This window comes from Amblyomma mixtum, chromosome 9 (assembly GCF_055824585.1).
Source record: "Amblyomma mixtum isolate Tamu chromosome 9, ASM5582458v1, whole genome shotgun sequence".
In the NCBI taxonomy this organism is placed as follows: domain Eukaryota; kingdom Metazoa; phylum Arthropoda; class Arachnida; order Ixodida; family Ixodidae; genus Amblyomma; species Amblyomma mixtum.
The window spans coordinates 87116568-87142587 of NC_143020.1; the positions used below are offsets into that span (position 1 = coordinate 87116568).

Here is a 26020-nt window from a genome sequence, read left to right on the forward strand (position 1 = left end):
TTTGTTGCTTTGTGAAAAATCTTCAAACACTCAATTGTGTAAAGTGCAAAGTGGCACTTGTCGCACTCTCGACAGCTTGCACTCTTTTAATGCGGCAGCATTGAGAGTCCTATGTTGCAGAAAAGTTGTCTTCAGCGTCGTTTGTCATGAGCAAGAAATCCACCAAAAAATCCTCACAGAAGCAACCTAGATGACATGTGGGCCACTTCTACTCTGTTTCGTGCATAGCAGGCGATGCTGCAGAGGCTGCAAAAGTAGTGCATCCGTGAAACCATATTACTCCACCACGTACGATTTGTTTTTCTCGAAGCCTCGGTAAGTGTTTAAACTAAAACAAAGAGCAGTATAAAACGAAGTTGTAGCACCAAAAATCATGGCAAAAGGTGTGAGGCGCTGAGTGTTCGAACCCTCTGGCTATAAATTTCACCGAGCGCGGTTACGTATCACCATGCCGCATGTCATTTTTACTTCTTGAAGCCTCGATGAGTCGCAGGCCGAAAATGTGGCAAGAATTAAAGGGAAGTGCAGGTGATTGTCATTCACTGTACTTTTGATATGTCGCACAAAATACATCATGATCACTGTGGTTGTATGGCGAACTACTTTTTGGGTGTGGACTTAGCCTGCGCGAATAGGCACGCTAGTTTTGGCAGCATTGTCTGGTATGTGTGAAAGACTATAGGCTATGTCCCCTTATGAAGTCTTCGCAACCTGCCCACGAGAATGTGAGCAAACTGCCCACCGTGGCAGGTGGGAATTCAATTAATGGTTATTTGCGAGAGGTTGTTTGGGAAGAGCATGGGCACCGGGATCAGCGTACAGCGAAGTTACAACCCCGCTGCGCCATCCAATCCAGGCAGCCGTGAGGAGAGCAACGTGGGTCGCAAAAGCCCCACAGGTGGCAGCACCTGCCATCACATGGCAGTGGTGCATCGCTTGAATGCTGCAGCACTGCGCGAGTAGTAGTAGTGGCAGTGGTTTTATTAAAATAATAGCAAACAGGAGAAAAAAGATTTTTGCTAGCTCTGGCATCTGCCATCGCTACGGGAAGCACCTGAGCTGGGGCAGCGGAAATAAGAGGGTAGCAGGCACATTGCCATCAGGCAGCACCTGCCATCATATGGCAGTTACGCATCACTTAAATGCTGCAGCGCTGCATGAGGAGCTGTATGAGGACTTCCGAGATCTGTAGCTAAGAAATTCTGCATATATGGGCATTAACCAATTAATGTTTTCGTACTCAGCACTTAAAGGCTTAACATAAGTACTGCTCCTCCTCTTTTTTTTTCTGGATTTTTGCACACCAAACATCTGAAGAAAGCTTTCTGCTGTACGTCATTTCAAAGTATTTGGTGATCAGAATTGGGCCTTTGAAGAGCCTCTAGATGCGTTTGGGACAGATCTAGACGTAGTTTCTGGTGTTCTTGTAACGGGGCAACATAGTCATGTCCGCAATTTTTTTTAGACGAGATAAGCTTACTTGGTGTCATAATCATCATCTACCTGACTATGCCAACTGCTGGGCAAAGGCCTCTCCCATGCCTCTGCAATTAACCCTGTCCTTCGCCAGCTGCAGCTGCCATATCCCCGCAGACTTCTTAATCTCATCTGCCCACCTAACTTTCTGCCACCCCTTGCTACGCTTGCCTTCTCCTGGAATCCGCTCTGTTACCCTTAAGGACACGCGGTTCTCCTGCCATTACATTACATACCCTGTCCAAGCCCATTTCTTCCTCTTGATTTCGACTAGGATGTCATTAATTCACGTTTGTTCCCTCACCCACTCTGCCCGCTTCCAGCCTCTCAACATTAAACCTATCATTTTTTTTTCCATAGCTCGCTGCATTGTCCCTAAATAAAACTGAGCCCTTTTTGTTAGCTTCCATGTCTCTTTCCCATAGGTGAGTAACGGTAAGATACAGCTGTTATATATACTTTTCTCATAAGGGATACGGTTAAACTGCTATTCATCACCTGAGAGTGCCTGCCATGTGCACTTCAATCAGTTCTTATTCTCCTAGTTATTTCACTCTTATGGTGTGGCACTGGAGTCACTGCTTGTTTTAGATAGCAGTATGCTCTTGAACATCAATGAACATTGATTTTGATAAAACCGCGCTGATGCCTTTCTGTGACAAACGTTATCTTTTCCTTCTTAGTTGCTCTTTCAGCGGCCGTGCCGTAGATAAGGTTTCTGAGTAAAAGTTGTTTTGCTGTCATTTTACACGTAACATGTCATGGTCTAATCACATTGATTACGCATGTATTCGAGCTCTAACAAAACTGGATTATCTATAGTGAACACTAACTAAAAGACACAAAGATCACTGTTATGATCGTGACCTTTCATTCTTTTGAACACTTTTTTCCTAGAACTTGTTCTCACTCTCTCATGTTGTCACATTTAATCACTAATAATCATACATTGCATTATTGGTTCTTAGGCTTACTCTCAAATAATCATTAAATATGCTTTGTGCCAGAATCATTAATGAGAAGACATCATGATCTAAACTTGATAGCATACTACACATGTCCTATATGCCATATAATATCGTGCGAAGGTTGCACCCCATTTTGGACCAGGTAATTGTGAAAAAAATATGGTATTACGTTTTTTAAGTTGTGTATGGGTGGTACCTTCAAAATTCACATCAGAATTTAAAAATAAAAGTGTGGCCCTTACCTGAGTTGATACGGTGTGCTTCAATTTAGTTTTCCCCGCTCTATAAAAGTCTGCAATTCATTACCTGGGTCCATTCACCGGCGTTTATCCAAAACTTCTGCATCCGTCATTCGAGATGCCTAATCACTGCACATCCGATCCATGGTGTCCAGTTGTAAACTTTCTCTTTTGTTTGCCCTTTCCTTTCCCTGCACTGTATTTGTTGTTTATGAAACTACTCAGTTTTGCATATCTCTGTTTGTTATACTCAAATGTGTGCCTTGTACTTTTTCAACCCTTTTTTTGCTGTTGCACTCGATGTGTTGTAGTATGTATAAGTAAATAACTACATAAATTAAAATCTTGGAGGGCACCTAATTGCCATTGGCTGTGACAATGGGATAGCACATGAGAACCTCGTCTGTGCATGACCACACATGCCAGAGTGGAGAGTGAGATTCCCCTCTCCACTTCACCTGTGGCAAAGTGTGACACCGCTGGTGGGTCCAGGGACATGAGGCTTTTCTTATGGTATCACATAATAAATAAATAAAATCAAGAAACGCTCAGTGAAGGGCGAGTTGGCATGACATGATTTCTTGACATAAAACATGTGGAAAGTATAGGACCTAAAGAGATGCAGACAGGACGGTCACAGACTTTCAGATAGTTGTACATAAAAACCTGCGTACTTCCTGTCTGAGTGTTTTCCATGTCTGATATTCCTTGCGTTAAATTTTCGTGTTTTAGAACCAAGTTGGATGGAGTTTGATCTGCTCCCTTCTGGCATAAAAGATTCCTTTGATTTTCTTCAGTAAGACTAAGCTTTAATCCAAGGATCATATTGCACCTAATGAATACAATTGTGTCTTAAATCATCAGCCTTGCTGCTACTCTGCACTGTGTGGTTGCTTGAACTGGGCCCTTTTTTTGCAGGCATGCCCGTCTACCACTGCATCGAATTCAGCAGTGGCCGACCGGGGCAATGAGTTGAGCTTCCGATGTGGAAGCTAGTGGAGTGGAATCTCATTAATTTGAACTTGCGTTATTCGCTTTTTCAGTTCATTCATCAGATTCCTGCGGCCACCTTTTTCCTTTGCGAAGTTGCGACATAAAGTTCCTTTGATTGATTGATCGGACTGACTGACTGATTGATCAATTGACCGACCGATTGATTGACTGATTGATTGATTCATTGATTGACTGATTGATCCCATGAGGCTTCTCTCATGGGCTTCTGGTAGGTAGGTTGAAGCCTTTGCTGTGGTAGAGGTTGGTGGGAGGATGACTCTACTGGAGGATGGTGGCTTCTGTCCTTTGCGCTCAGACATGACTGGTGCTAATTTGCAGAATGGTACTACTATTACTGTTCCAGTAAAGTGCCTTGAGAATTACCCATTTCATTAACTACTGGTTAATATTTACAGTGGGCTTTTGAAACAGCGATCAGCATGGAAGAGCTTGTCGTTAATGAGGTTAGTGCTTGATACACTGATGCCAGTAAAATACCTCATAAGTCTCTGCATTCCGGCCTCTTGCTTGATAAATGAACTTTTAGAACTTATCCCTAGATTAAGCCCTGCCATGCGTAGTGAGAGTGCGAAAGAGATGTAACCCTTTTGTGATCAGTGTTGCAATTACACGACATGCCAAGTGTTCACGATGTACTCATTACCAAAAAGAGCTTGGATGCAGATTTTGATGTCGACATGTTCCCACTAGCATTGCTTTCTAGCGAAAACACTTTGAGCAAGTCGTGTGACGGAACAAAGCATGCCAGTGTACAGCAGCCGGCCAGTTTTCAGTGACTCCTTGTGCCTCATTTTGTGCGAACCGTTGCGGGAAAAACAGCCAAGTGTTTGTTGCGGAAAAATCAGCACAGTATTGGGTGTTTTATGGTTGCCTGTCATGGAACACTTGATTTTTACTAGTAAGCATATTACTAGTCATAGCAAATTTGTAGCACTGAGAATGGGCGCCACTATTTGTGAATTTGAGAAAATGGGTCCAAAGATAATCCACTCCTGAACATCAAATTTCTTGCATGTGTTATGTAGCATGAGCTTATACATGAGCCCACTGCACAGAAAGATGCATGTCCTGTATATATATGAACATGTTTTGGATGCATGTTTGATCCTGCCAAACCGTCGAACCCTGCCTTGTTTTGAACGCACAAAGCGGGCTTGTGTTACTATGGCAAGGAACTGAAAGCAACATCCAGACATTTTTGTCTAGTGATAGTGAACATCATTCACTCTAACAAAAATTATGATAGAACTAATAGCCTATGTGCTGTTTTACAACTAATACGTGATCAGACTAATGAAAGATGCCTCAAAAAGAAAACTGAATGAGCTGTTACATTCCTCGACGCCAAGAAGTAGCATTTGCAAGGCAACCCCCATGTTGCACTCTCCAATTGCAGAAAGTTTACTCTGAAGTCTTTTGGGAATGCTGTGACTTCATATGGACAAGCACAGCGTATGCAGGCGTATGCTTGAGCAGGCTTGCCTGTGGCATTAATTGAAGACCGTAATAATTGCAGATATCTAAGATTTTTGCGCTGTTGATTTTTGATATTGTACTTGTTGCTTCTCCATAAACATATACAAACTCGTATCAGAGTTTGGGAATGATATAGCATTTACAAAAATGTACCTGACCAATACGTACCTGTATGAGAATTTTTGCTAGGGTTAGTTACCTCCAATGGGCAGCAATGGAGAAAAGTATCCAAAAATTTGCTTTAGGCGGCACATTCATTGTGGCCAAATGGCAAATACACTTTAACAGCCACATTTAACAGCCAACATTTCATTCACCATTTCAGAACTACTATCGTATTTTGAGTTCATAGGGCACACCCGAAGCATTTCGTGATTCTTGCCTCTCTGCGTTTATAGCCCGCTAGATCTAATGTGTGGCCTCCAGCGCTGCGTTATACGACTGTCGTGTCCCACCTAAGTCTGTTGCAAACAATTTCTGTACGCCCTGCATAGTTATCATCAGCACTTCTCACTCTTCTCTTATTTGCAACCCAAAGTCTCCTCTGCAAATAAACAGCTTAACATGAGCTGCTGTCTCCGTCGATCAGTTCGTTCCCTCCTTCCTGGAACCGGACACACAACAAAGCAGGTTCCAGGCCCTTAATTTTTGTTCTTTTGGATTGGAGAGGGCACATCGAAGAGACAGACATCCTCAAGGATGTTCTATCTCGATGAGGTAGAATGGTGCCTAAACACGCATGGGTGTTATACGACTCTTGAAAGGACTTGTAAAAAGTCCACCCAGTGTGCATGTAATTTGGTGTGTGTTATTTGAGATCACCAACAAAAATACTTGAAACTTCATGCTCATTCTTATGGTTGCGATTGCTGTCTCCAAAACTTCAAAATTATGCAAGCTGCCAATAGCAACTTTGGTGAAAAAAATTGCTGGTGCCGTGCATGAAACACAGTGGTCTGCGCCCATATAAAACTTAGTAATCCTGTCGGAATATACCACAGAAAATACATGCGAAAGCCACAGCGTTCCTCTAAATCTCTGATCAACCGGTATGCTGTATAATTCAGCGTATACTCAGTTTTGGGAAACATGCATATACTGATCAACATCTTGTTCGAACTTCCGGATGTGTACAGAATTTTTAGATAACCTGTGAGCCAAACGTTTATTCAGATTATGCTAGAAACTTTATCTAAAACTGGATGCTTTGGATCTTCTATAAATACAGCCGTCTTATGACGCTTATGACCGATTCTTGAATAAAATTCTAGTGAACGGCGTCTTTGTTGATGAGCAACAAGATAAACTACAGTATATATACCGGATGTGTGTATATATATATATATATATATATATATATATATATATATATATATATATATATATATATATATGAAGTAATTGGGCAGGGAAATCTTTTTTTTTTAGTTTTTGCTGAAAATCACCCAATCAACATGTTCGTTGAAAGCAAACTATTTTCTGTATATCGGCCCTGAGGGATTGCAACTCAATGCCGCTAGGTTTAGTCGTACGTCCTTAGTGTTCTTTAAAGTATCCTGAATTGCTCCCTAATAATTACATAGCATGAGTAAGGCTTGCTGTGGGGATAGTTGTAACTTGCAAGAACGTTTCCACAGTGTAGTTGATGCTTTACTGGAATTTGTTTTTAGGGCAGAAAGGCAGCACAGGAAGGAACGAATTTGACAGGCCAGAGCAGCAACTAACAACTCTGGTTTTTATAACCAGACCACTTCCTTTTATGCATCAGCTGCTCGTATCAATACAGTGAAGGAAAAAAATTGCCTCCAACATCCTCGTGGATGATAAGATCTCAGTTGAATTGATATGTTCGTGTGTGAATTTTTTTCTCTCATATTATTCCTACGAGCAGCTGCTGTATAAAATCAAATAGTCTGGCAATAAAAACATGAGTTTTTAGTTGGCTCTCTGCCCTGTCAAAGTTATATCTTCTTTTGCTGTCTTTTTGCACTAAAAAAACTATTTTGTGTAATTCTTCGCTGCTGCTGTGGGAAAAAACGCACACAAGACGGGGCATGAGAGGAGTGCCTTCAATTTTCCTTTCCATGTTTGTTTACTCTTCCTTCATGTGGGCTCTATGTCTGATGTACTTCCTCCCTCCCTCACTCCCTCGCTCGCGTGTGCCTCCACCTGGACTGAGTCCCTCAATCCTCACTCACAGCTGTTCCTCTTCCACAGCAGAGCCATGGCATGTGCGCATGTGGCTTCTCATGGTGGCCGTGTCCCTGAACCCTTTCCCGCAGTGGGGGCAGTGCAGCCTGTATTGGCGGTAATGCACCACCCTCTCGTGTCTCATGGCGGTGCTGCGTTGCGCGAACCACACCCCGCACTGTGAGCAGGGATAGGGCCTCTGCCCCGTGTGTGTCAGCAGGTGTCTGTTGAGGCTGCCCCTCTGGGTGAAACCCTTTCTGCAGTGGGGACACAGGTGCGATTTAGCCCTGCCATCCACAGAATGCAGTTCCTTGCGGTGACGCGACAGATTGGACGCTAGGCTGAAGCGCCGTCCACAGTCCGTGTACTCGTGCGGCCTCTCCCCAGAGTGGACCAGCAGGTGTTGGGTGAGAAGATGCCAGCGTGTGAAGCCCTTCCCACACTCCTGGCACACGAAGGGCCGTTCGCCCGTGTGGGTCCGCTCGTGTTTGGTGACTTCGGATCTGGGTGGGTGACAACGGAAGAAAATTCCAGGGATGCACTTAAGTCTGCTCGGGTGCAGCGGTGCGAAAGCATTTCTCTTACTGCTGCCGATTATGCCGCTGCACGTTCGTTTCTTTACGTTTTGCCGCTTCTAAGTCTTGTTTTCGCTCTGACTCTACCATGTCCAAAGGCATGGGTGCTCTGTTGGTGCCTCTGTACTGGATTCTCATGCTTTCATCGTTTATTTTCAACCAGTAGCAGTCAAATTTTCGCCACTCCCCAGATGGCGCCACAACATGTATCAAAGGTGGAGGAGGGCGCAGTATATGTTTCTTTTTCTGTCTGTAATGCTACTGCATCCTGTTGTAACTCTTGCTAAACCGTGCTATTGCTCCCATCCCCTCCCACCCTTCTTTAATCTAAGTAATGGAGAACACTTATTTGTTGCAAAGCCATAGGTGTATGTATACATATTAACAGCACCCAAACGAGGCGAGTAGTGAAACCTGCCTTACTTTTTATCGTTGGAGTAGGGGCAGTGGGCGCAACGGTGCCTTCCCTGTGGCCTCTGCTGGTGCTTGCGCCGCCTGTGTTTCTCCAGGTGGTCTTGAGTGGAAAACATGTCGCCGCATGTGTCGCAGGAGAAGACCGATTGCGGTTCGGGTTCGTGGTTTCCATCTTCTGAGTGCAAAAAGAACACACAATTTACAGAGAACTCGTGAGCCACCAAATGCATAAGGTCCCAGCATCAATCTCACAAATGCACGTGACAGACATGCACACAACAGTTAGTATCCCTTTGCTTTCATCGCCTTTTGCAATTGCTTGCGCGGAGTACCATAAATGCACCTCTGTGCTGGCAAGGGCAACTGCATGAATGCCAGTCGTTCTTAGAAGCTACTACCATATCTAGGGTTCGAATTTAGGCATGGCCTAATTAAGACAGGTACGTGTCGGGAGTATAATCCTATGGAGAATTTCCGATTTCTAGTGTAGCGACTTGTACTGCCTCAAAAGGGACCGTATCACTTGCATGTCCACACAACTTTTGTAAAAAAGTGCGCACATTTTTAGAGTAGTCCATTCGTACAAAGGTGAACGTTCAGTCAATAGACCTCTGCCCAGATGGCATGTATTGTTTGTGCGTGCCCTTGTGCGTACGTATGTGAATGTGTGTGTGTGCCATTTATTCATGTCAATTTAGATCGTCGTCTTGTGCACGCCACTGGGTCACCCTAACCAGGTTTCTCCATATAACGAAATTCCTTGATTGATCGAGACGGTCGTGACATCAAGAGCACTAAATTTGAAAATCTGAAAACCTAAGAGAAGCACCGGTCACATACCGAGGAATCACGGAAGGCTAGAGACTCAACAGACGGAAATCACCACCCCCCAGACAAATCTCTCTCACCAAAGGAAGCAATGGCCAAGAGGAAGATACAGAATAACAGCTATTTTTCGCCAGAAGCCTTAGGTATATACAATCAGCACAAGGTGACAGGGTATGTAAATGCTGCGGTGAGAAAGGTACTTTGGCACACATATAACTATAGAATGAGCCAGCTCCCCAAGGGCTGCAGATTTCAATCATGAAACAGCCTGGGATGATTTGCTGTGAAGCAAGGATCCCGCTATGCAGAAAGAACTCATCAGCCTGGTGACATGTGGTCTAAATTAATTCGGAGCCCTCCACAACGGCGCCTTTCAGAACCAATATGTTGGTTTGGTTGGTTTATGGGGTTTAACGTCCCAAAGCGACTAAGGCTATGAGAGACGCCGTAGCTGGAGGGCTCCGGAAATTTCGACCACCTGGGGTTCTTTAACGTGCACTGACATCGCACAGTACACGGGCCTCGAATTTCTCCTCCAAAGAAATTCAGCCGCCACGGCCGGGATCGAACCCGCGTCTTTCGGGCCAGCAACCGAGCACCATAGCCACTGAGCCCCCGCGGCGGCTTGAGAGCCAATATGCGTAGCTTTGAAACGGTAAACCCAGCATGACGTACGCACCATAATGAATTTATTGTCATTTGCATATGAAAAGCAGCTCGCACAACTATACCGTCCAATCTGAAAAGCTGTTTTCTCGATTGCAACAAAATATTGGTTCAACATGTTTTCCAATACCCGCCGCGGTGGCTCTGTGGTTAAGGCGCTCGTCGACCGAGCCAGAGTCCGCGGCGGCCGCGTTTCGATGGAGGCGAAACGCATAAGGCGCCCGTGTGTTGTACGCGCATGTTAAAGATCTCCTGGTGGCAAAATTATTCGGGAGACCTCCACTACGGTACTTATTTCTCTCTTCCTTCTTCCTTCCCACTTTCCTTCCTTCCCTTACAGCACGGTTCAGGTGCACCGAGATGTGGGACAGATATTGTGCCATTTCATTTCCATAAAAAACTAGTTTAAAATTTTCCATTGTTGACAGAGACCCGCATTTTCCCTTCAGCATATGAGGCGAGAAAGCGGCATTAAAAAGAAATGAAAGAATTATCTCAGAGTATGTGGCAGTTCTTTGCATACTCAAGGGAGTTGGCCTTTTTTAGAAGTTTAGCTATGTAGAGCCGGCCGCTTTCGGTTTCATAGGAAGCGATGGTTTCCGTTCTGAAAAATTACAGGTAAGAGTCCGTGTGTGTTTTCGGCAATTCTTTAACTGTTTGTATCTACTTTTATACTAGCAATCAGAGATATCGGTTTGGTGCACGATTGTGTGCCATTGATCCTGACCCCAGAAAGTTTTCATTCGAACTTTCAAACTGAGGGGCCTCGTGCACTTTTCTAATATGCGCAGCCGTTGTGTTTGAAAACCTGCGTCATTTTGGTAGCCATGCAATGCATTAATTGCGGAAAACTGTTGAAGCAAGACATATTTTCAAACAGCTCAAAAGGAAGGCAGCGAAAAAGAGTTTACTCACCCTGTTTCTCCATCGGCTCGTAGTTCTCTTTGATGTTCGCGTACTGCGTTTTCGTGTATTCCGAAAGGCCCTTCAGATCTCCGGCCGTGAAATGGTGACGAATTTCTGTAAAGTCGTCTTCGCTCGCCGTCTTAATCAACGCACGAAAGTCTCAGCAAAGATCTCTCTCAACTTGCGCGCCTCAACTGACTCTCGAAAAGGCTGTCGTCTGCTTGAGCGCTTAGCGGTTTAAGCAAGGAGAATACAGCTTAGGCACACGGAATCAGTATAGGTTTACTATCACGCAACTAGCAATTTTTTAAAAAGATTTTGGATAAGTATTGCGTACAGCCGTCCTGTGTTACGAACATGTGATTAAAAATGATCACAAAACCAGTGCAGTGGTTGGCGATGTCCCAGTACTCATCAGGCCACATTGGCACTCAAGCAACAACTGTCTAGGAACGTTGGCAACAACGACAAGAAGAAGAATGATGTAATCAGTTTATTTCGTTTTTTGTTACGGTGGTGGTATGAATGTGGGAGGCCCATTTGGTCGCGTTGTTGTGTGGTAGTATGTTGAGTCTCTGGAATTGTGCGAATATAGGGGTAAGTCTTCGCAGGTCTCGATGTTATTTTCACGGCATGAAACACAGCGCGAGCACCAACCGCGCCTTAGCCACTTGGTTGAACAGCGCGCGCAATTTATCAAAGATACTTAGGTTAGGTTAGGTTAGGCGAGGCGGGCCCCTTCTTAATTGGCGCACATAATTTTTTGCTGACCGATGCAGCGCTGTCAGCGTGGTGCATACGGTCCGACGTGGGTGCGTGATTTTTTTCCACAATTCTGCGCCACAGCTTTGCGTACCGACTACAACAAGCTGACTGAGCTGGTGCTCACAGTGTATTAAAGAATCAAGATTATGTCAGGGGGTTGAGCGCTTCTATACATGTGCATATTTTTCTTTTGACTCCACTGTTGATGAACTATTCAGCTTATAGCAATAGCGTTTAGCGCAGCTCCGAAAGGTACTGTAGTTTCATGTGTGCAGATTCTGTATTTCTGGTGCATTGCTCTTCGAAGGTCTCGGGAGGAAGCAGTTCTGTGTGGTCAAGTGGTAACAGGTCTGAATTACCAACTTCAGTTGTGAATTGTGCAGAGGCGTATTTCCATGTTTTTACTGGAGCAGTATGCACTGCAGCCTTTTTTTTGTTGTTTGCACTTTCCAAGATGAAAAAATCAATTGCGAGACGCATTTCTCTGAGCTAACCATTGCCTGTGGTATCTATTGAAATGGAGTTGTTTGCAACTTCTCTGCTGTGTATATATTCTTTAAATATTGTTTTACGAATTTCTCAACAGTGTGGACATATTTTCGCTCCCTGAATGCAGGCCTCTGAGATGTGCTGACACGTGATGTAGATGATATAGGCAGCTGCGAGTCTCGAATCAGCTGATGTTTTATTCTTTGTTCACTGACTTAACAGTTTCTTCTCCTGGACTGGTTTCCTGTTAATCTATTTCCTGTCTCTTACGCCTTCTCTCTCACGGGACGGGAGAGGGATCCATCAGTTTGCACAATGGCAGAACCAGAGTGCTGTTTTTCAACATCTGTTGAAAAATATTAATTTTAGCAATGTTCACCTCGTGAGACACGTGTGGGATATAAAGGGTTAATCTTATTCTTTGCTCCTGGCCTGTGTCATGAAGGTAAAGTGAATGCATTATAAATATTAAACAGCCAGTTCACTGATTGTGATGAGGTCATTGATGAACTGTGTGCCCTTGTAACATATTTATAGTGCTACTGTGTCATCATCACTGGCCCAACTATGCCCTCTTCAGAGCAATGGCCTCCCCCATATTCCTCCAATTAAGCCTGTTCTGAGCCACCTGTAGCCTCCTTATCCCTGTAAGCTCCCCAATATAATCTGCTGCTTACCCGACTGTTAGTGCCCTTTTGTAATCTAATCTGTTACCTGAAGAACTGTCGGTTAATGCCACAGCATGATAGACTGCAATTAGAGTTCACTTTTCTTCGAATACTAAAGAGATATGGCCGCTAATGCTTTGCTATGCCATGCTGCGAGTCAGAGGAGTAAGTATGCCTCACAAACATGGGTGCAAAGAAATATTAACTGTGAAATATGCATTGCAACCATGAGCAAGTAAAATACCACGCATCTTTTCAAGCTTTTGCCTTAGACCTAAGCCATCCTTTGTGCTTCTAATTATAGTTTTGCCTCTACATGATCGATTCAAGGCCGATTTTAAGAATCATTTTAAATAGGGAATAACTGGGGATAGTTTTTAGTGTAAGGTGTTCTTTTTTGTTGGCTTCTTTTTTTCCCCTGTACTCCGTGTCTTTCAGTTGTGTGTTTTCAGTATTACAGTTCCAGTGCTTTCTTTGTCGATATGTATGGCACCCTTCAATTTGAGCTGAAATTCTCCATCATACTTTACTATGTGTGCATTGTTCTTGTGTTTTCCGATACCAACTTGAATATATAGTCTTAGCAAGATAGTTCATTAAAAATGTCTGCACTGAGCTAAGGGGCCTCCACCACTCTCTTATCCCTGTTTTCTGTTTATCTCTATGCACTTGATTTGATTCCTGTACTCTTGTGATCAAGTCAGAAGCACTAGCGTTTTGTAGGCAAGTGGAACAGGCTAAGTTGTGAGCTTTCCACCTTATATTTGTGCATATTACCGCATTAAGCAAGTCTGGAATTTTAGACAACAGTGCTCTGTATACGCAAATTGAGGCAGTTTGTAGAGCGGCCAGTGTTTATCTAGAATCAAAGCTGGGCTAGTCAAAAAAATTGGAGGAGCCACTCCAGGCATAGGCTCAATTCCCCTTAAGAAGGTGCGCACTGTGAGAAGCTGGAAGCAAGTGTTCAAGTCCTGTACGCGAGGTTCCAGAAAGAGGACACAATTTGCCACTGATTTTTGCAAACCTAGGCAAAGCCATAGAGCGTGCCTCTCCAAAAGAAAGAAAGCTTAAAGGGGCTGTGAAACACTACTTGGGGGGGATACCGGCTATGCTTCAGGTGGATTCTTTATGTCACACAGATGCCGACTTAAAAAGAAATACAGGAATTGATGCACAGGAACGGGAGTTATTCAATGAAGAAATTTCAAAATACAAGCAAACAAAACGCTGCCCTCAACTCGATTTTGGCGGGGCTTCCCACTCCTATTTCGCTCTCCCGATGACAGCACCTGGCGCAACCAATCAAAACAGCCTGCCAGAGCACGTCGCGGAAGTTTGCACTCCATGGTTGCCTGCTCTCTGTAACTCGTTCGTGCTGAGACTGGCCATGTCGTTTTCATGCCAGAGCCCCTGGTGGTGTATTTTTATTTTACTTGCTTTGCAGGGCTTTTATCTAAGACGAACAAGTTGTTTTTGTTGATCTAATATGAAACGTAGACAGGTCACAAAATGTTTCTCTATTTATTCACACAATTTGCAGTGTATTTGCTGTTTGTACAATCATCAAGCTCACGCCAGGTGATGTCATATCCGTTGCTGCAACCCGCCACTGGGTGGGGACACCATCAGAACCATGAGTTTGTTTTTGAGAGGACATTAAAATATTAAAAAACGGAATATACGCCGTATTACCGACGCTAATAGCACAATTGTAACTTACTGTATGCGATCAACAGGCAAAATAGTCAACTAAGATAGTGTTTCTGGGCCCCTTTAACATGTACAGTCTTTGTCAAAAGTAACCAGGCTCCATGGTTTACTTCTCATTCGTATAACAGCTCTCACGGCTTCCGTAAATATCAAAAGTTCTTTGAAAATAAGAACAGGGGTTCTTCTCACCATACAGAGATTTAGAGGCTGAGGGCCGGGATCACGGTGTTAGAAGTACTTTAGGTGATACGACGGCGCGCCTCCGCCGTGCAACCGCCGCGGAGAACATTCGGACGAACTTCCGAGAATGCCGAGAGAGGGCGCCACTGTGTGCCGGGCCGGTCGGGCCTACCGTGTCCCATCTCCGCACTATTCTAGCACTATCTCTGCGCGTGGTGCTCACTTCACTTGCTAGCTAGCTCTTGTGCTGTGCTTGACATTCACCGTCGCTCTCGTCCTCTTCACGAGAATTGTTGCTCGGAGAATCGATTATTCTCACCGACCGTTGTGCCCAGTCGCAAAGTCATGAAAAAGTGACGACATGGGAAGAAAGTGCTTCGTTCCTCGATATAACTCCGGTTACAAGACGTGCTCTGAGAAGGTGTCCCTTTTTGGAGCTCCAAAGGATGAGGACCACCTAAAAGCTTGGCGACACGCCATACCGCGCAGGGACCGCTTGTTGCAGCCGACTGACCACGTGTGCGAGAAGCACTTTTAACCGAGCTTCGTCACTAAAACATGGGAGGCTCATTTCAACGGTCAAGTTTTAGCAAGTGCGCCACGAATAGCTACTTTACTTTGGCTGGTGACGCCATTCCGATGATTTTTCCCGGATTACTTGTCGAAGAAGACAAAACGAAGAAAAGAGCCTATGGATCGTCAGAGCCCCGCCACTCTCAAGCGGCATCGTGCTGCAGGCGACAGCCCATTGGGCACACAGGCACCCAACTACAGAGGAACTTCAAGCGAATCCCTGCAGTCATCCAGTGTGGACAGTGGAAGTGCGCCTGAAAGTTGCTCAAGTTCGACCAGTCCAGATGCTGAACTCAGGAAAGGGCTTTTCGATGGGGTTTTTCACAATCCTGGGTGCATAACTTTGCCGACTGATGTGTGGGCATGCCATAAGACTGAAATCGATGGGCTGCGGGCGATTGTGTTTTGTGAGGTGCAGATTTCTCGAGCCGCATTGGTACTGCCCGATGCTGTTGAGGCTGACGGCAGGTATAGCTATATGGGTGCTCCTCCTAGCCATATAGTAGTAAGGAAACCAATCAGCATCGACTCGGACCTTGTTGTAACTGTTGCCTTGCTAGGTAAGCGTGTGACTCTTCAGTCTCTTGAAGTTCCTTGCGATATAGCATGCACTGCTGATATTGAAAAGCTGTTGCTGCATGTGCACCAGATGCGCTTGTGTGTTGTTACGGCACAATAACTGTGCTTTCTTTGTAAAGGGTACCGAGACTGCATGCCCGCGCTGCAAATGCCTAGAAACAACACTTTGAATACACTACAAGCGCTTGCTGAGCAAAAGTACAGGAAATAAGTCTGTACGATACGTCCGCATGACTACTGCTAAAAAGGGCGATAGTGCTCTCTTCAGAAGGGCTCAGTATGCTTTGAAGAAATCGGTTAGCCGTCTGACAAAGAGAGTGAAGGCATTGACGACTCAACTCAAGGGCACTCAAAAAAAGTTATCGTCCATTTCTGATGAGGCCCTAGATGACAAGCTCCGGCATTTGAAACTTCCAGAAGGGCAGACAACAGCTATTAAAGAATGTATAGCAGCTGCCAGATGCACCAACAAAAAGAGCAGACGCTACACCGAAGAATGGCTTTTGCTCTGTCTTCTCTTGCATATACACAGTCCATCAGGGTACTCTTTCCTTAGAGACAACAACATCTTACCACTTCCTTGCACATCAACTATAAGGAAGTACTTATCTATGGTAGGTGTTAATTGTGGCTTTGACACCCGTTTCACCTCTGCCTTCAAAAGAAAGCTGGCGACATAGGATAGTTTTAAGCGGCATGGAATTCTGTTATTTGATGAGATCCATGTCCGCAAGGAAATGAAAGTTAATGCGAGAACAATGACCTACATTGGTCATGCGGACTTCGGAGACGAGGTACAAGCACCCAACCAATTAGCAGACCACAGACTAGTCTTCGCGTTCCGTTCTTTTGGGGAAAATTATTTCCAACCTATTGCAGTCTTTGCAAGCCGTGGACCAACGAAAGGGACAATACTGGCACAATTTATACTGAAGGCTATCCTTCTACTTGAAGATGCTGGTGCACTTGTTGATGGAATTGTGTGTGATGGTGCTGCAACCAACCGGTCAATGTGGAAACATTTCGGTGTAACAGGAGTTCTAGACGGCGCTAGAAATACCTTTTTGAACCCTGCATGTGACGACCGCAATGTTTTTGTTTTTTCGGACGCACCACATCTCATCAAATGTGTACGCGATCGCCTGTTGCAGTACAAAATGTTTTGCTTGAATGGGAGCCGAGTGTTTTGGTCGCATTATGATAAGCTCTTTGTGGCGGACATGAAAGCTGAAGGCCAACTCAGGGTATGTCCGAAACTGTCGTTTTCTCATTTGAATCCAACTAATACAGAAAAGATGAGAGTAAAGCTGGCTACTCAGCTTTTTAGTATGAGCGTTGCAAATGGCCTGCAGTTTTATTCCAAGAGAGGGATAGGGGGACTCCGAAATGTAGAAAGCACAGTTGCGTTCACAGTCAGAATTAACAATTTGTTTGATGCACTAAATCGCAGACATCCAAACGAAGGGCTGAGGTTGGGTGGCGAGGACTTTAAAGTGCTGGAGTCTTCTTTACAGTGGCTGAATGAGTGGGAGAAGGATGTCAAGGCTGGAAAAATTGATCGCCATAACTTTTTATCAGACTCAACTGCTGAAGGGGTGCAAGTGACCATACTTTCCACAATACAGCTTTCTAAACACCTTTGGGAAAAATGCGATTTCAAGTATGTCCTGACAGCAAAATTTAATCAAGATGTTCTGGAAAATTTTTTTGCCGTCATCCGTCATGCAGGTGGCCAAAATGAACACCCGTCTGCCAACTTTTCTGCAGCTTTACAGCATGCTGTCTATTTACAGTCTTATGAAACCGCCTAAGTACAGGAACTGCCAGTTGGAGGCTAAAGAGAAACCGCGTCTGCTAAGTCTTTCAGATCTGACAGCTGCATTTTTAGAAGATGTGCCCAGTCAGTCTCGATTGGAAGAGCTTAAGGCAAAACTTGATGGCTATGTGGAGAATGAAATTGAATGCGAGGCTGTGTTTGAGAATGTCTCCATGGCGACCAGTGTGACAGATTGCATTGTTTACTATGTGACAGGCTTTCTGTCCAGGAAGCTACTGAAAAACACGGGATGTTCACAGTGTAGACTTGGGTTAGTTGCAACAGATAATGTGGCAAGAAAGCCTGAAGCAGCTTTCGTAATGTGCAAAACCCGTGGAGGCCTTAAACATCCTCACTCCGCACTCTTCTACTTTGTGAAGCAGACAGAAGAAATATTTCAGAAGCACGCTGATGACAAAGAAGTGTATGACATAACCATTGACTGCGCGCTAGAAAACTAATTTCTCTTTTCCGTGTCCAGAACACAAAAGAGGTATAATGGCACAAGTGTTGCACTACTACGTCGGATTGCGAATGTGTAGGTACTGCAAACAGCTCAAGAAAAATGAGCCCAACAAAAGCCAAAACCTTCGCAAACTCTCAAAGCTGGCATAAATGGTATGCTGCCTTTTCATTGAACAGCGTAATGGGTTGTCATGAGATGATACGCCACAGAAACCAAGGGACACGATGGATTTATAATTAATTTATTTATTTTGTGTTGTTGTTTGATTTAGAATATTACTGAATATGTTATTGCTTAAAGCTAATTGATTAGAAAAGCAGAAGAAAAGCTATGGCTAAAGAAGTACGATTAGAGTTCCGAGTTTCCATGTGTGTTGTCATTTTCTGCCGTTGCTGTAAATATTTCGTTTAAATTTATGTCACTGCCGTCTTTGTCACTTGTCAAGAACTGGTAGCTAGCATCGCTGATGATTACTTTGCTGTTCACTGGCATTCTTCAAAATAAATCGTGTGTATCGCAAACTCTGCCACTTGCCTCATTTCCTCTGTGTTGCGGCATCGCATCTGCAGCTTGTTTGCAGTTTACACTAGTACCAGCTTGAAGAATTAAAAATACAGATATATGTTATCCACCCTCATGAAACTGAGTTGGAGGCATTGGGAAAGTGGAAAAATAAAAATTAAAATGGTGAAAACTTAACACATCAAATCACAATGCGCCACCCCAGCAGCAACACACTGTGGCGACCGCAGTTCGGCTCATCGCGATCAATGCTGATTTCACGTTTAAAACCACCTATATTCACTTGCAATGCAAACAAAAGTGTTCAGCGAGGATAACAGTGCCGTGCAACGCAATAGTGTCTGCTTAAGGAGCGTAAATCAACGCCACAGCGCCAGAGTTCACTGGATCACCCGTAAGATGGAACGTGAAACAGGCCCGGCAATGGGCACGGGCGGCCCGACTCACGCTAACGTCATCTAGAGGCGGACAAGGGAAGTAGGGACAAATGTGTCTCGCCTCCGGGGGCGTCGTCGTATCACCTAAAGTACTTCTAACACCGTGGCCGGGATAATAGCTTTAATATACGACTGAGAAGAAAAAAACGTGCAGCCTGGTTACTTTTGACAAAGACTGTACTATGTGCACCTCTTTCTCTCTGTCCGCTCTTCACCTCCACCATCCCTTCCTCCCCATCAGAATTTTGAGAAGTGAATGCATTAAGAGATCATCGGTTATCTTGCCTTCACATTACATGCCCTCCCTATGTCCGTTTCTTCTTCTTGATTTCAACTAGGATACCATAACTCACCTTTGTTTACTCACCCACTCTGCTATTTTCTGGTCTCTTAACATTGCACCTACCATTTTGCTTTCTATAGCTCACTGATTTGCCCTCAACTGAAGTTCAGCCCTTTACGTGAATTTGCACATTTCTGCCCTTAAGTAAGTACCGGTAACATACAGCTGGTATATACTTTTCTCTTGAGGGATACTGGTCATCATCAGCCTGACTATGCCCACTGCAGGGCAAAAGCCTTTCCCATGTCTCTTCAGTTAACCCTGTCCTTTGCCAGTTGCGGCCACCGTATCCCCGCAAACTTCTTAATCTCATCCGCCCACCTAATTTTCTGCCGACCCCTGTTGAACTTGCCTTCTCTTCGAATCTATTCTGTTACCCTCAAGGACCAGTGGTTGTCTTGCTTTCGCCGCCACGGTGGCTCAGTGGTTATGGTGCTCGGCTGCTGACCCGAAAGACGCGGGTTCGATCTCGGGCATGGCGGTTGAATTTCTTTGGAGGAGAAATTCTAGAGGCCCGCGTACTGTGCGATGTAAGTGCACGTTAAAGAACACCAGGTGGTTGAAATTTCCGGAGCCCTCCACTAGGGCGTCTCTCATAGCCTGAGTCGCTTTGGGACGTTAAACCCCATAAACCAAACCAAACCTTATCTTGCTTTCGCATTACATGCCCTGCCCAAGCGTAGTTGTTCCTTTTTATTTCGACTAGGATGTCATTAACCCAAGTTTGTTCCCTTACCCACTCTGCCCGCTTCCCATCTCTCAACGTTACACCTATCATTTTTCTTTCCATAGGTCACGATGTTGTCCTTAACTTAAGCTGAGCCTTTTTTGTTAGCCTCCATGTTTCTGCCCCACAGGTGAGTACTGGTAAGATGCAACTGTTATATATACTTTCCTCTTGAGAGATACTGGTAAGCTGCTGTTAATCACCTGAGAATGCCTGCCAAATGCGCTTCACTCAATTCTGATTCTCCTAGTTTTTTCACTCTTATGGCTCAGCACTGCCGTCACTCCTTGCTTTAGATAGGAGCATTCTCACGAACGTCAGTGAACATCAGTTTCGATAACTATCCTTTTATCTCTCTGTGACAAACACTAGCCTTCCCTATTTTGTTACTCTTTTTGTGGCTGTGCTGCACATAGATAAGGTTTGAGAGTAAAAGTTGTCTTGCTGTCATTTTTGCACATAGCATGTCACGGTCTAATCACAATGATTGCATATGTAGTAAAGCTCTAACAAAACTAGATTATCTACAGTGAATGCTAACCATTTCTCTAAAAGACACTTTAAAGTTACTAATGTGTAAATTAATTTCTAATCCTCCGGTTTTGATGATGGATTTCCAGTTTTGAACCCGTGCTTAAGCAGTTAGAGTTTAACAAGTTAGAATTGCAATCCAGAGAAATTGAGTGAGTTTTATTTGTCATTGTTATAATTATGACCTTTCATCCTCTTCTACTCTTCCTTCCTAGAACTTGACTTGCTCTCTTCATGCTGCCACATTTAAAGGGTCAGTCTACTGAATTTTATCAACCATATTTTCTTTCCAGCATTTGATAACTCTTTACCCAAATTACTGTTTAGCCAGGTGTGGTGCCAAGAAGTGCGGTAGAACATTTTAATATAGAATTTTTTGATGTGGGAACACACCTGTATGAGATAGTAGACTCATCTAGCAGCCATGAAAATACAAACGTCATAGCAATTTATGAAGTGCAATTTTAAGTGCTGAGATAATTAAAAGAAATCAGCACTGAAAGGACATTGGTTATATATGTCACAATTATGCGAAGCTGTATTTTGTCATTAATAAAATACAGGAATGTGATCACCATGACGATAAGAGGGTGCGACAATCAATCCAATCCAAGATGAAGCGACATGGTATCTTGTTTGACGGGCAGAATGTCAAGCTTGCAGAATCTGAGCGAAGTTGAAAAGAGAATATTGTCAAGGATGGACGAACAAAACTTTGACCCACATGAGTCAACTATGGATAAATGCGGTTGCGCCAGCCAAAGTGATGACGAGAGTAGGAACGATCCCAATGATTTCCGCCGCGCGGTGACAAACATGGCGGCGCCCTTTGATGCCGGAACCCTCACCAGAACCAGAACCCCCAGAACCCAGTTCATTGTTTCCCCCGCTCCATCAAAGTCTGGAATTCATTACCTCGGTCTATTCACTAACTTTCATCCCAAAGTTTTACATCTGCCATCCAAGATGCATAATCACTGCACACCCGAGCCTGGTGGCCAGCTGTCAACTTTCTTGTTTGTTTACCTTTTCCTCTCTACACACTGTATTTTTTGTGTATATAAGTGCTCAGTTGTGCATATCTGTTTCTTATATTGCAATGTGTAGCTTTTATTTTTTTAAAGCCATTCTTTCCATAGCGCACAATGAATTGCAGTCATCATTATCATCATTAGCCTGACTGCGCCCACTGCAGGACAAAGGCCCCTCCCATATATATCCATTTAAGCCTATCCTGTGCCAGCTATGGCCACCCTATTCCCGCAAACTTCTTAACTTTATCCACCCACCTAACTTTCTGCCACCCCCTGCTACGCTTGCCTTCTCTTGGAATCCAGTCTGTTACCCTTAAGGACAAGCGGTTATCTTGTCTTCACATTACATGCACTGCCCAAGTCCATTTCTTCCTTATGATTTCGACTAGGATGTTATTAACCCGTGTTTCATTGCCGACCCACTCCGCCGCTTTCCGTCTCTTAAAGGTGCACTAAAGAGGAATCTGAACTCATCTTTTTACCCCGGGAACTCGATCTACACGTTCTGAGAACTGTTGGAAACTTTGAATTATTGTCCTGTGCTGCCTATTTCCCTAATTTTAATTGGATTAAACGTCCTGGCTCCCGTTTTTTTTTAACACACGGCTGAAGGTAGGAGGAGTCAACGCATGGAGTGCCTTTCAGGCAGTCGAGTGGCGGCGTCGCTTTCACTTTTGTTTTTTTTTAGGTTTCCATAAATAAATAGATCCAGTCAGAGACTACACAGCTGCAAATACGCCCATGGAAATAAAAATACGCGTGGACTCTTTGCTTTCGCTGATCACTACGTATCATTCCGCCGATGGCGAAGTGGCAAGTTGCCACTGGACTGGCTGAAAGGTTGGTTGACTCTTCCTACCGTCAGCAGTGAGTTCAAAAAAAGACTGGAAATGGGACATTTAATTTGATCTAAGGGAAATCGGCCGCACAGGACAATCATTCAAAGTTTCTAAGAATGCTCGGAACGTGTAGATCGAGTCACCACGATACAAAGACGAGGTCAGATTCCTCTTTAGTGCATCTTTAACGTTACACCATTCATTTTTCTTTTTATAGCTCTCTGTATTGTCCTTAACTTAAGCTGCACCCTAATTGCCATTAGCTCTGACAGTGGGATAGCATAAGAACCTCGTCCCTGCACGACCACACATGCCAGAGTGGAGAGTGAGATTTCCCTCTCTCGACTTTACCTGTGGCAAAGTGTGACACTGGTGGTGGGCCCAGGAACATGAGGCTCTTCTTACCCTATTGCATAATAAAAAAATAAATTCAAGTAGCATACAGTGAGGGACTAGTTGGCATGACATGATTTCTTAACATAAAACCTGTGAAAGCTTTGGGACATAAAGAGATGCAGACAGGACAATCACAGACTTTCAGATAGTTGTACTTAAAAACCTGTGTTCTTCCTGTCCGAGCCTCTTCCATGTCCCGTATTCCTTGCATTAAATTTTCTTGTTCAGGAACCAAGTTGGATGGAGTTTGATCTGCTCCTTCCTGGCATAAAAGATTCCTTTGATTTTCTTCACTGAGACAAAGCTTTAATCCAAGGATCATATTGCACTTAATGAATACAATCGTGTCTTAGATCATGACTCTTGCTGCTACTCTGCACTGTGTGGTTGCTTGAACTGGGCCCTTTTTTTGCAGGCATGCCCGTCTACCACTGCATCGAATTCATCAGTTGCGGATCGGGGCAATGAGTTGAGCTTCCGATATGGAAGCTAGTAGAGTGGAATCTCATTAACTTGGACTTGCATTATTCACTTTTCCAATTCATTCATCAGATTCCTGCGGCCACCTTTTTCCTTTGCAAAGTTGCGACATAAAGTTCCTTTGATAGATTTATCGATTGGCTGACTGGTTGATTGATCAATTGACCTACTGACTGATTGATTGATTGATTGATCGCATGAGGCTTCTCTCATCGGCTTCTGGTAGGTAGGGTGAAGCCTCTGCTGTGGTAGGTTGTTGGTGGGAGGGTGACGCTACTCAAGGGTGATGGCTTCTGCCCTTTGCCCTCAGACATCACTGGTGCTAATTTGCGGAATGGTACTACTGTTAAGTCTGTTCGAAATCATTTCACTACGCCCTGCACTACTATCATCAGAACTTCTCCCTCTTGTCTTATTTCCAACCGCAAGTCTCCTCTAGAAATAAACAGCCTACCATGAGCTGCCTTCTCCATCAATCGGTCCATTTCCTCTGTCTGGAAACCAGACACACAACGAAGCAGGTTCCGTGCCCTTAATTTTTTTTTCTTTTGGAAAGGGCATGTCAAACACACACACACATGCTCAAGGATGTTCTATCTTAATAAAGAAGGGTGCGTAAACCTGTGTGGGTGCTGTACAACTCTTCAAAGAACTTTGAAATCGTCCACCCAGCGTGCGTGTAATTTGGTGTGTGTTATTTGAGATTTCCAATAAAAAATACTTGCAACTTCATGTGCAACCTTATGGTTTTGATTGCTGTCTCCAAAACTTCAAAATTATCCAAGCTGCCAATCGCCACTTTGGTGAAAAAAATTACTGGTGATTTTGTAGTGCTGTTCATGAAACATTGTGCGAAAGCATGTTTTCGATCAGAACCCGTACGTAGGCAAACAGAAGACGGATGTGCTCAGGATGCTGTGCAACAAAATCCTCCATGTTCCTGCCTATAGACTTCACAAACCACTCTTCTAACCGTCCCATAATGTAAACAAATTCGCTGTTCCATATGGTATGCAGCATTAATGCATAAATCGCTTCATGAACCAGCTAGCACGTATAAGTCGTCCTATACCCTTCTGGTAAGCAGCCATAATTTTTTACGCTTTCTACTAATATGGGCCAGGAAATTGTTAGTGTCCAGATGGCTGCGAACATGTATACCACTATAAAACGGCTACAGTTACTGCCTAGAGGCAGCAAAGATGACTACCTGGAGTGCATGGCTGCTGTATACAGGTGAAGCAGTCATTAAAAATGTACTCCATCTGGTCGTCAAGACGGAATGCTTTTCAGGAAATTATTTAGCACATCCTATGGTGCCTCATAGATGGCGCTAGCCACACTCAGGTGTCGGCCAGATCAGACTGTACCTGCTTGCATTCAATGTGTCCAGCACTGACCACCCTGGCTGCTTCCACAGCTTTACGAGCCGTCGCTCTGAACCATTTCTCCTCTAGCTGAGCAGGGCTGCAAGCGTTCCTCACTGCTTTTAGTGCTTTACGGGCGCTGAGTTCCTCCACTTATCTTTCCCGCCCCCGCTCATCTGTGGTCTCTTTCATTGCTCAATGCATGGTGACCCATCGCCGCTCTTTTCAAGCCTTAACCACGTGTTGGTCTGCCTTCATGTCTTCGCGTGCGTGTATATAATGAGCTGCCATTGCGTGGCGCAGGCCTCTTTCCTATCTAACTTAACTGTGGAAGGTTCCCCAAAACCGAGACGGCTGTGTACTCTATCACGTGATCAACTCGTGCACGTGCTTCCTGCAACCTTTTCCGAGCAGCTTGTCTCTCCGTTGAAGTGACCACCTCGCTCATCATGCAACCTTCGTTGGTGCCCACTTGTAAGGTGCCTCCAAACGCTTTGAAACGCCTCTGGGACTCTATGCACGTCTGAAAATGAAAATTGTGGTGGCTTGCTTATTTCTCAACCGTGCATAGGAAGTGAAAGAAGAAAGAAGTACTGTAGTGGAGAGCTCCAGAATAATTTCGAGCACCTGGGAATCTAAATGCAAACCGACGCCACACAATGCACTGGTGCCTTTCTGCGCACCCGCCGTGGTGGCTCAGTGCTTAGAGAGCTCGGCTACTGAGCTGTTGTACAGGGGTTCGAACCTGGCCATGTTTTGAGGGAGGTGGAACGTGAAAGGTGACCGTGTGCTTTGCGATTTTGGTGCACGTTTAAGATCCCCACGTGGTCTGTGTTATTCTGGAGCCCTCCACTATGGCTCCTTTTTTTCTTCCTTCGCTTCCACCTCCCTCCATCCCTTCCCTCATGGTGAGGTTCAATAGCTCAGGAAGAAGGGAGGCAGTTACTGCGCCATCCATTTCCTGATAACCAATCTTCTTTTTGAGCATCTGCTTTGGGATTATAAGTAGTTTAAAGGAAAGGTGCTGTAGCAGTCTTACACTGTGTGGGTGCCTGACCGTCTGTTAATGGATGAAGAAATGAAAAAAAGGGGCAGTTTTAAAAAGCTTGCTTTTGGGTGGCTTACGCGGCAGCATAGCGTAAGCGTAATCAATTTTACAGCGAGAGCCTTTACTGGCATCCCATCCAGAGTAATCACCTGTAACTGAAGGCCATTGGAGTCATTGTCCTAGGAATCTGCAAGCCAACACAGAAAAGGCAGAATAATTAGAATAGAAAGAAGTCAAACAAGAAGAAAGAGGATGCAATAAAGCACAGAAGTCAAGAGGGAGAGAAAAAGAAGAGAGA

The 26020-nt window shown here is 44.4% G+C and overlaps 1 protein-coding gene and 1 long non-coding RNA gene across 4 annotated transcripts; one reads left to right on the forward strand and one right to left on the reverse strand.

Moving 5' to 3' along the window:
• Positions 1 to 7347: 7347 nt before the first annotated feature.
• On the reverse strand, positions 7348 to 8582 carry LOC149330015 (zinc finger X-chromosomal protein-like). The gene is made up of 2 exons (XM_089559344.1): positions 8362 to 8582; positions 7348 to 7866 (listed from the first exon to the last, which is right to left on the reverse strand). Exons 1-2 carry the CDS (start codon positions 8580 to 8582, stop codon positions 7368 to 7370), a joined length of 720 nt encoding a protein of 239 aa, XP_089415470.1. The 3' UTR covers positions 7348 to 7367.
• A 2653-nt stretch (positions 8583 to 11235) lies between these two features.
• LOC149330016 (uncharacterized) lies at positions 11236 to 24449 on the forward strand. Of its 3 annotated transcripts, XR_016285638.1 has the most exons (5): positions 11274 to 11349; positions 19381 to 19444; positions 20093 to 20157; positions 20774 to 20811; positions 22281 to 24449. It is a non-coding gene; the product is annotated as an uncharacterized LOC149330016 (long non-coding RNA). The 3 variants fall into 3 exon arrangements; XR_016285637.1 differs by lacking the exon at positions 19381 to 19444 and having other exon boundaries at positions 11236 to 11349; XR_016285636.1 differs by lacking the exon at positions 19381 to 19444 and having other exon boundaries at positions 11236 to 11349; positions 23243 to 24449.
• The last annotated feature ends 1571 nt before the right edge of the window (positions 24450 to 26020 follow it).